Below are 11,239 nucleotides of genomic sequence, written 5' to 3' on the forward strand. Positions count from 1 at the left end.
CCGAGGAGCACGGAGACGCAGCCAGCCTTTCTTTCACCTGTTGTCGGGAGGAAAAGCAGCGGGAAGAGAAGGGGCTTTCCCAAGAGCCGAGGCAAGGGGCCGGGTCTCTCGCACAGCCCGGGCCCCGTCCCGTCCCTCAGCGCTCCCGGCGCCGCCGCCGCTTCAGCACCGGCTCTGGACAGCGCCCGCCCCGCCCCGCCCCGCCCCGCCCCTGCCGCTCTCTGCGCCCATTGGSTGCGGCCCCGCCGCCGAACGCCGCTCCCCGCCATTGGCCCGCGCCGGCTGTCACTCAGCGGCGCTCRAGGCGGGCCCGGCCCCGGGACACGCCCCTTGCTTTGTAACGGGAATTATCATTGGTCGCCGCTCCGACCTGGGCAACGGCTATTGGACAGAGCCCACGTCAGTCACTCGCCAGCCAGAGGGGCCGGGCCAATGGGGAGGGGCGGAGCCGTGCGGGCGGGGGGGCGTGGCCGCGGCGCAGGGAGGGCCGGGTGTGGCAGCTGGGCGGGGCAGGGGGCGGGGCTCCGCTCAGAAAGGGGCGGGGCGTGCGGCGGGGGCGGGGCCAGGSCAGGGGAGCCTGGCGAGCGGAGATTGCCCTTGTGTGTCGCGCCGGGAAGCGGCTGGAGCGGAGCGGGAGCGGAGCGGGAGCGGAGTCCCTGCGCATCCCCCCCTCCCCGCCTCCGCCCCCGCCGCCCCACGGCGGCACGGGACGGGACAGCGCAGCACAGGCGAACGGAGAGACGGACGGACGCACGGACGGACGGACACGGCGGCAGGGGCAAGGGGAGCCAGCGGGGGCACCTGGCACCGCTCCGCGGTGGGAACCTGAACCTGCCCAGCAGCGCCGGAGCCAGCGGAGAGAGCCGCTCTTTCCGCCTCCTCCTCCTCCTCCCTCCCCAATCCACCCCCGCGACCCTGGTCCTCCTCCTCCTCCTCCTCCTCCTCCTCCTCACCCCACTGGATACAGCGAGGGAGACACTGCGGCGGAGGCGGCGGCGGCGGCGGCTCCTGCGGGGGGAAGGAAGCGCCCGGAGAGCGGAGCGGCGGGAGGCTGCGGATCTGCGTGCCTGGCGCCCACCCAGCCCGAGGGGAGCCCCCAGGATGCGGCTGAAGCCCGGCGCGCTTCTGCGCTTCTACAGCCTCTGCGGGATCCTCGTACAAGGTACCGCCTCCTCCCCACCCCTGCCCCACGCGCGGGGAGGGAGGGACGCCGGGGGGGCACCGCCGCTGCCCGGGGCATCCCAGATTTCCTCCCCACACCCCCCGCCCCGTTCTTGACCCGCTCCCTCCCTCGCCCCGCTCCCAGCTTCCCCCCTCCCCGTGCGCCCCAGCCTCCCGCTCGGGTAGCGCTATCCAGCGCTGAAGCGCCGCACGGCTGTTAACCCTTCCTGCCCTTCCCCCGTCAGCCTCTTGCCGTCCTCCTTCGCCCTCCGCGCTTCTTCCTCCACCTACCCCCCGCCCCGCCGCCGCCAGTGGCTCGCCGACCCCCGCAGCCGCCCCCCGACTCGCCCCGTCACCTCCTCGCTCGCCCGCCGCAAACGTGCCCCCGAAAGTGCGAGTGCAGCCGCAGCAGCGGCGTGTGCGCTGCAACAACATCCCGGGGAAACGTGCGGGCTCCAGCCGTGCCCCCCCGGCGGGGGGCGGCGGGATGGGGGGGTGTCCGCGYCTCGCTGCGCCGCCGCCGGGAGCGCGTGTCTGTGTGCGAGGCATCAAATGTGCACGTAGGGTAATCGGATGAGCCGGGGGTTCAGCGGCGGATCCCTTCGCCATCCTGCTCCAGGCGGCTCATCCTGCGGCTAGTTTCCAGACTGGATGTATTCCCCTCTTCCCCCTCCCCGCCGCCKCTCCCCCGCGTTCCCGTTATCCGGCCAAGTCGGATGGAGCGGCCGCCGCGCAGGGAAGCCCCGCGACGCGCTGCGAGGTGCCCGCCCGCCGCGGCTGCCTGCGGGGGWGCTTCCCCCAGATCTCTCCCGCTCCAGCGGGAGCCGAGCCGGCAGCCGAGCCCGCTGCGCTGCGCTGCCCCCGGGAGTTTGCCCCTCGCCCCCCGAGCGGCGGCGGGATGGCAGCGCGGTCACCCCGCCCGCCGGGGACCCCGCACGGGGAGGTGGCGGCCGGGGGGCGGCGGCCCCGGGCCGGCGGGTGCGGAGGGGGCCGGGGAGCCACAAAGCAGCAACTCGCTKGTCGTCCCCGGTCCTCCGGGAGGATGCGGGGGGCCGGCGGGGCATGTCCCTGCCGTTCCCTCGCTCGGCGTGCGGGGTGTTTCGGTGTGGGAGGGAGAAGCGAAGAGTCCATTAAACTAAGTGGCCTTGTAAGGTTTTTGGTTTTTTTTTTTTCCCCACCCCGCTCGCCTCCGTCATACCATTTCACGTCAAGTTTAATGTATTTCGCGTTTCACATGGCTGCGTCATGTGTCGGGCGATCTCTCCGGAGGGAGCCGCGGCTGGCAGCCCGGAGCGGGGGCAGGGGCAGCCTCCCGGGCTCCCGAAACACGGASCCTCCCCCTCCCCACACCCCATCGTCCAGACCCCCCCGAGTGTCCCCGCTCCACCTCCCGGGGAAGTTAGCGGCCGAGGATGCCAGAAGGAATGGGAGGGGAAGGGAATGCGCTGGGCAACTGCGAAGGACGGGTCCGTCGGGTGGATTATTTGTATTCTTTCCCGATGTTTATGAGTTGCCCGGTACGTCACCGCACAAGGAGCTGCTGTGTTGGAGCTATACAGGATTATTTATTGGGGCATGTGCGGCGCGCTGCACCTGGGGGCTGGCTCCTCTCTGCCTTTTACATTTCCCTGTGAATTGTCAATTCATTGCCCTGCAACGGAGCTGGGGGTGGGAAGCCTCTGGACTGACTTTCTGTCACCAATAAAATCGGGGCTGCTGCTGGAGGAGGAGGATTTGATCTTTCCTGAGATGCAATCAGCCGCATTCAGCGCGGCGCAGTTTTGAGAGTAAACCAGTGATTAAAAACAGTGATGTCTTTCACTGCAGTTTAGGGAGCATGCCAGGAAGAATGTAACTCTGTGAACTGCATCAGGTAAAAAACGTGTTGCAAGAAACGGGGTGTAATACAAATCTGACTGTGGCTGGTGAAAATAACCAGTTTGRGCCTGTCCTCGCAGATGGGGAAAAGCGATGCTTAGCACGTTACCCAGCTTGCCTTCTGCATGTGTAAAGCATCTCCCCTCTCTTCAGTTTCTCACACAATTATTTTTTCAACTCCTGATTAAAACTTCAATCAAAAATACTTAGGCTCTCTGTGTACTGCACTTCAGCAGAGTGTTCTTTCAAGCRGATATAAAGAACCTGTAACACTCAGGCAGAAGTGAGAGGAAGTAATTTCTCCAATCCTTGTCTCCTAAGGTAAAGGAGAATGAAGGAGATGAGTAAATAATATTCTGTATAAGTGCCCTCAACAGCAACTGTATCCAACAGAATTATCAAATTCTTTCAGTCCACCTTGAAGTGCAACTTCATAAATGTTGTTTTCTTAGTTTCTGTCATTTATTTTGACAGAAGTAACAGACACAGTTACCATTAGACACATTTCTTGTTGATAGCTTAATAGCTACATTTAAAARTAGTTTTTCCTGGTGGCTTGATTTACTTCCCCAAACTGAATTTTGAAGTGGCTCAATGGATTTATTAGATTCCTTCAAATTTCTGTGTTGTGAGCCATGGGATATGCAGGTTTTTCTGTCAGCTCGGTATGTGAATAAGATCTTTGTTGTGAGGATTCGAAGCACTTCTGAACTGTGATTACTGATGGTTTCTGTTGGTGAAACGGAAGCTAATTAAAGACAAGGTGACAAAGAGTCAAGCTGACATGTGTCCTGTATGGAAGTGTGCCTTTCTGGCAAGATCTRTGGAGAGACTTGCTCCAGGAATCTGTCCTGGGTATTGATGAAGCATCAGCTGAGGGAAGAGGACATAGAATAATGCTTCTCAGCTTGTGCATGGAATAGCATTAGCAGCAAGCAGTCCCTTCAGAAAGGAGGCAAACAAGAAGTGAAAGAGCCCAGTGTCAACTGCTTGCTGTGAAAGGGGGGCACATGGAGGTGGAAGAGGGAGTAATAACATGCTGAGGTTTGTCRGCTGGCTTCGGGTATGGTATTAGTCTGTTCTGCCCTCTCCAGCATTTGCTGTGAAAATAGTGGGATCTCTGGCTGCTGTTGTGCTTAACTTATGTACTGTAGTGATCCTGGAGTACTTAATCGATGTCCCAAGAGGTTAACCTCTTACTTATCTTTACAGCCAGCCTTACTTCTTCTTTTTTTTTTTTTTTTTTTTTTTTTTTTTTTTTTTTTTTTTTTTTTTTTTTTTTTTTTTTTTTTTTTTTTTTTTTTTTTTTTTTGGCTTCACAAATGTAGTCTTACTTAGATAAAATTTAGCAGTTGTCGGGGGCGCATGTTCAGAATAACTCAAGTACTTCGTCTGAGCTGTTTTTATGCAACCTGAGGAGTAAGCTCGTGAGAAACTAACAATAAAAATAGTTCTGTTGGATTCATAGGATACAGACACAGGTTAGGATTATCCCGGAATTGTAGCTGTTGTAGCCCCCTGCTGTGTGATAATGCAAATGGCATCTAATGCCTTAATGTGCTCAGCTCCGAGAAGGCGCTGGATTGTGCCATGTGTGGGAGCAAACGGTCCATTTCCAGGATTTGCCAACACTGGGCAGATCTTCTCGGTGCAGTTGCTTCAGACACCTCAAATGCTTGCAACCTGTCTACTAATAAAAGTAATGTAGGGATTCTTTAATTTGTCAGAAACTGTGGTCACTGATGCAACAAATCAGCCAAGACAGGTAATTGCTTGAGGGTGAGACTTGTCATTAGCCCAGAACTATTACAAGCAAAAAAAAACAAAAAAAAAACCAAAAAACTGCAAACAAACCTGGACAAACATGGCTATGACTGCTTATGAGATGATCTAAGATGATTTAAGATGAAGTTGCTATACATTACTGAATATCTTGTGTATCTAGACTTCGCTTTGAATTTCCAGTTGGATTTCTGTTAGCAAAACCTTGGCAACCCAATGCTGCCTGCACAGGGGTTGTCTTGACAGCTGAGTGTTCATATGCTAATGCAGTGTACAGCAAGTCAAGTGCTTGTAGTTTTAATTCTGTACCTTCTGCGAGGGCATCGACAATCATGGAATAAAACACACTAGTTTTAATACAGTCTTGATATGGAATGTTTTAGACACAGGTTGAAACATAGTATTTATCACTCTGCCTGATGGTGTTCTGTCTTTCTATGACTTCCATCAATCTAGCCAAGGCTCGGTAGGCTTATTAGCTGCTTAGTTCTCAGGCTAGTTCGTATTTGATGAATTATTTTGCTTGATTTCTTCATGAATTTTTATTGATAGTCATCCTATAGCAGTTGAGGTTTGGAACATGAAGTAACCAAACAATCCATATTCCCACTGATGATGTCACACAACTTCCCTGGGGAGTACATGAATAGGGATTACTCACTCACTTATTTATCACTCTTGCACTCAAAGTGTTTATTAAGTTTCTACCATCAAATCAACAGTAAACAGTTTTGAAGTTTGTCTCCAAAGAAGCAACTCCATGGAAATGCTGATCAAGGAAAGCACCTCTGTTGAAACAGACATTTTTCTTGTCTGCTTTCCTGTCAGTTTTTTCTTTTTTTTTTTAATTTAATTTTGGAGATGAAGACCAGTGACTCTCCCTCTGCTTTTAAATTTACTTGTTAGTTGCAATTCCATTATAATGTACTGTAAATGTCATCAAGTTATGGTTTATTGTTATAGAAAAATTAGTTCTCATAATTAGCTTTCTCATCCCTCTGTCCTGATCCTACTATTGACAAAATGTGGTGAATGTGATTACCCTTACTCTTTCCACCAAAGAATTATTCTCTTAATACGAATTATTCTCTTAAAATTGCTATGTAAATTGAGGATTGGATTTTGAGGTTTTTTTTTTGGGGGGGGGTTTTTTGGTTTTTTTTTTTTTTTTTTTTTTTTTTTTTTTTTTTTTTTTTTTTTTTTTTTTTTTTTTTTTTTTTTTCCATTCTTGTGCATTACAAGTATTGATTAAGTAACTGATAACAGCAGTTATTTATGGTATGGACATGGACATCAGGTGCTTGCCGAAAGAACAGCAGTATAACCGGGGTGGGGGTTGACTGTGCTAGAACAGTGATTTCCTCTCCATCTAATACATAAAAATGTAGAAATAGGAGATATTGTCATTGTCCTCTTAATGCCTTCTCAAAGCACAAGAAGGATTATTTCAATTTTGTTTTAACTGATTGAAAAGCAGGCAGAAACTCTCAAAAGTTAGGCCCTCTCAAAACAATGCAGGGTCTTCTGTAGAGAGAATGCCACTGACTTAGTTTTTAAAATGCACATCCTAAAAAAATACAGAAAGGTAAAACTATTAGACACAGTTTAGTATGTGTGTCCTCTGGGATTGCTTCGATATTAAGTATGATCTAAATGAGCATATCCCTTCTTCCCAAGGAGTTTTTGAGGAGTGTTTGAAAGGAAGAAAGGCAAATATCATGTTCCAGTGGCAAGGAATAAATTGTAAAATCAGGACTTCCCTCAGGAATTTGCCCTCGAACAATTACCTTTCTACATGATGGAAATATTTTGGATAGAATTGAGTATTTTCAAAAATGAATGTGACTGTCTTTGCAATATTCTAAATGTTGTGAGATTTTTTTTTTTTCTTTTTCTTTCCCTCTGAACACATATTTCAGGATCTTTTTGCTTCATTTTACAAATTGAAATTAAATACGAAGTCCAAATGTTTGCAGTTTCTTTTATGTTAATGCATAGTAAGCTCAGGATGGGTGCTTTAAATATCGGTGCATAAGACACTGTTTTCACAGCATCCTAAGGGGGTTAAAAGAAGGAGAGAACATTTATTTCAGGGACAAAACACTGGGGGCTGTGTTCTTCCARTGCTCCCTTTTAATGCTGGAGTTTTATGTGTAGGACTTTTGAACATGGAACAGGCACTGTAGAACTTGGAACAGGCACAGAGGATTTAGTGAAAAATGTAGGTGGTTAATTTTGTTTTGTTTCCTTTGACAATGTCTGCCCACCTGCCCCCTTTCCCTTTAATCTGTAAATGTGAAAAAKAAAATCTTACTTGCATCCTTTTCTATCCTTTTATGTGCAAAACAGAGATCGTGGGACCTATGAAAGACTTACTTGGGACTGGTTTTGTTGTCTTGACAAGTTTGGGATTTTTGAGGGGAAGAATTTCTTCCTAGCAATGAGTTGAATTGTGTTTACTGCTTTCTGGTTTAATCAAATGGCTCTTGGAGAATGTGAGTGCTTTTATAACKTTCACATTTTAAGTAACAGCAAATCAATTTTAAGTAGCTTTACTTACTATAAATTCATGCATTTATCTTTTTTTTTTCTTTTTTTTTTCTTCTACTTTGTAATACTCAGTTTAGATTTCTCCTTTTTTTCTTACATAGCTCATAAAGATTATTATCTGTCCATAGGCAGCTGCTCTTCAGTTTCAGAAAAATAATTAGTCTGTAGTGTCTGTTCCTCAATTAGAACCCCTAAAGTTCTTTCAGAGCTAAAAATTTTGCTGTATAAGTTTTGTTCATCTGGAGATACATTCCTGAATACAGCTTTTTCTTTTTTCTGTGAATGGAGTTGGCAAGGTTTTGTGTAAGATGGTGTTATCATCACATGTGCAGCATGGTGGTTGTTTAAATAGCTTTGATATTCCCTCTACCATCATCTTTGTGTAAATAATTTGTTGACTGTCTGTTATTTTCCTTGCTGGATGGACAGGATARTGCAGGAGAGACTGTTTTCTTATGTTAGGGATAAAATTATCCTGATGATATTTTCAACTTCTTATGTGCCACAGTGTTAATCAAACAATGGTTCTAATTGTGGTAATTCAATTACTAAACCTTATGTGAAGGACCCAGASTTTGCTGCTACGTGCAAAAATAATCTGTGCAAAAATAGTCTGTGACCAGGTATGGAAATGTGGTTACACCTCTGGATGTCATCAATATGTGATGCCCTACATGTTTGCTGCTGCTTCTGGCAGAAGCTGAATGGGCAGCACAGCTGTACAAACCCATTTAGAGYCTTAAAACTCTGCTTTTTTTCCAAAGTTCAGCACTGGAGATTCAACAATTGCGACTGACTGACAGCTGTGAAGAGAGCAAGACCAAATTACTTCACAGCAGCAGTTGTAGCAGGCACAGGCACTTTGGTATTTTCTGTCTGTTCCGATATTTATCCCAAACTGACCTACATCTGCTGGATTAACAGTGTAACCTGACCTGCTTTTATTCCTGCTATTCTGTACAGCAGGAAGGCTCTTCTGGTTAGTCCCTAACCAGGGGAAAAGCTGTACTAGTTGAAGCAGAAGCAATCAAATTTATTTTAATTAAAAGATTGTAAAAAATATGTTCTTACATCAAGCTCATTTTGCATGTATCCCTTTTACAGTTTTTTTTTTTCTTCCTTGAGTGTTAATATGTGTTTATATGTGAAGTTTAAATCTTGACATGCTGGTTGGTACTTTATTGTGGTACACTGGAGAACAGTGAAGAACTCTCTGTTGATTTGCACAGTTTATGAACAGAAAGTAAGACTTCATTTGACAAATGAAAACGTAGGTTTACACTCTTGAATTTCTTTCAACTGAATGAAATTTTTTATGTCTTCAAATACACAAAAACATCAAACTGCAGCCATTTGCAGATTGGAAAATAAATGCAGTGACTAGAAATGCTGCTCACTAAACTGATTTCTAATCAAGGATTAACAAAATATCCCAAATCTGTGACAGATCATAAAATAGTATAATACACTGAAATTTATGAAATATTCAATTTATGTGAATTCTTTTGTTAACATCTAAGATAATAGTACTGAGAATGAGAGAATGCATTGTCTTTGGAGGAAACCTTAAACTAACATGCCAGTTTTAAAATGAAATGTGAAATATCTTCTTGGCATTGCAGTTTCCTCTTTACCATTTTTAACTTTTCCCCTGAAGGTTTGTAATAATGTTATTCGTGTCTCCAGGCTTGTATCATGTAGCCTTGTAATGCTATGAAAAATAGGTGAGATTTGGACTAATATGGAGGAAGGTAGAAGTGCCATCTTGTTCAGTGATGACTGTGGTAATGACAAATTGTATCTATGCAGTCCAARAAATTATATCTGTGCAGTTGAAAAAATAAATATGTGCAGTAAAATTTCAACTGTAARTCAAAACCAGTTGTAGCAAAATTGGAAACATCAAATACTGAGGAGCTTTTCAGAATTTAAATATCATGTGTGACATTTGATAGGACATTGTATCTTAATAAAGTGTGTCTCATCTTTTGGTATGAAACCAAATTAGCAGTGAATTAGCTTTATAGATTGTGCTGGAGTCCTCAGTCTGACATGTCTTAGGGCATATCTTGACTGCTGTGTGYATAAACACAGTCAAGATGGTGTGGTTTTCAACACAGGCAGGGRATGAGTAATTTAAGTATGGGTTAGAACCTTGACTATTTACCCATCTTCTTCAGAAATATTTGCCATTCTTCTTATTATATGGATTTTTTTGTCAAGTTTGTGGCATATCTCTCCTCAGTAAATGTAAAGTTTGTGGTTTACAAACTTCTGGTTGATGCTGCTTTTTGGTGTGTAAAATGCAAAATTCATACCATTCTTAGACTCAATAAATCTCATTCACTCCTTAAAGAATGGATCAAAGCTCACACAATTTCAGTACTTTCCCACAAAATAAGCCTGAGTTTTAGAATTGGACCAGAATAAAATGAAAATGTTTCCAGGTTCCTAAGTCATCTTTGTTTTGCAGATTATAAATCATTCCTGCTTTGCTGCCTTCTGAATGCTTAATTCTGGAGCCACTGGGAAAGCATATAATCAATAGAAATACGTGGGCCACTTGTTTTTATTTATGATAGATAAAAATCCTCAGTGGCTTGTAGACTTATTTATGGAACATTCACATGCTTAACACATAAGATTAATGTAATTTCAAAATAGCTTGGAATGTAACATTGGTTTAAGTGGCTGGGCTTTTATATATTCTATGGGAACAATATGTGGGGAGAGGAAGAGAAGTGCTCTTGACAATWATGTGATTGCAGAATTTTCCAAGCCCTCTTTGGATTTTGAGATGAAGAGTTATGCCAGATTTTGTACAGATTTGCTTTTTCTTTTAGAAAAAGAAGTGATACTTCTGTTCTACAAAAGGACAATCTTTTCCTGATCTGATGCAACATGGAATAACAGGAAATCCGGATACAGAAGGCAGTTSAACATGTGCTATAAAGGATATTCTTCATTTACTCTGAAGTCTGTACCATAGGATTTGGAAGTGCAGATGCGYTTAACATTCATTAGAGGACTTCTGTTTCAAACTGCAATATACCATAAATCCCATCAGGAAAATAGCATCTAATAGTATTTATCATTTCAAGTAAACAAATTAAAAGTTTTTGTTTAATGAATTAATATCATAGGCTTTTAAAGTTCTTTTAGTTGTTCATTAAAAACTCTTGCTGTTTGAACTTTCTTTCCAGAAAATAAATATGTTCAGAAAGAAATTTCAAAATAGGTGACTGGCTGGTCACAGATAAATGCAGACTAATCTCCCTCTAGGCCTTGTCTGCCCAGGATACCTGTCAAGAAAAAGAAACTTTTTTTTTTCTTCTGCTTGCTGCTTCAAGGCTTGTAGTGGGAAAACAGCAGTRGCTCTACTCTGTATGCACGAGGGATTTGCTTTCTTAAGATTGTGAGGATAAAGGCCTCAAATTTGGATCCTGTCTAATCTGTTTACGTTGATGTGTCAATTCTGCAAGGAGTGAGCTGTGCCAGGGCTCCATGGCTGACAGGGGGGSATGTGGGTAGATGGAGGACAGGGCATGTGGATAGCTCCTTTTCTCTAGGAATAAAACATCCCTCAGGGAGTTAACACGGAAGCCTTTGCTGTGAAAGACCAAGACATCTGTGAAGACCAGGCTGGAACAAACCCCTGTAGGACTGCAGGTTTGCAGGGTGCAGTGGGACTTCTCACCTTCCTCCTGCTGTGACTTCCCRCCTTGCCCTCTCCACAGGAAACTGAATGAAACAACTCAAGATTTTAGGGGAATTGCATCCTGTAGAAGCTGTGAGAGGACCTTCTTCCTACTTTGAGGAGAAAATACCTGAGAGGGATGTGATAGCAGGCTTACAATTATTTTCCCTT

General features: G+C 45.7%; 1 protein-coding gene across 2 annotated transcripts in view; it reads left to right on the plus strand.

Annotated features, from left to right (window-relative positions):
- The first annotated feature begins 572 nt into the window (after nucleotides 1-572).
- CADM2 (cell adhesion molecule 2) overlaps nucleotides 573-11,239 on the plus strand; it is a 554,996-nt gene continuing 544,329 nt past the window's right edge. For both annotated transcript variants that reach the window (XM_057389925.1, XM_057389926.1), the window contains exon 1: nucleotides 573-1,162. In XM_057389925.1, coding sequence (XP_057245908.1) covers nucleotides 1,102-1,162 — 61 coding nt within the window. In that variant the 5' untranslated portion in view covers nucleotides 573-1,101. The remainder of the gene's footprint in view (nucleotides 1,163-11,239) is intronic.

This window comes from Malurus melanocephalus, unplaced genomic scaffold (assembly GCF_030028575.1).
Source record: "Malurus melanocephalus ecotype Western Australia unplaced genomic scaffold, MMel_1.1 scaffold_21, whole genome shotgun sequence".
Lineage (NCBI taxonomy): Eukaryota > Metazoa > Chordata > Aves > Passeriformes > Maluridae > Malurus > Malurus melanocephalus.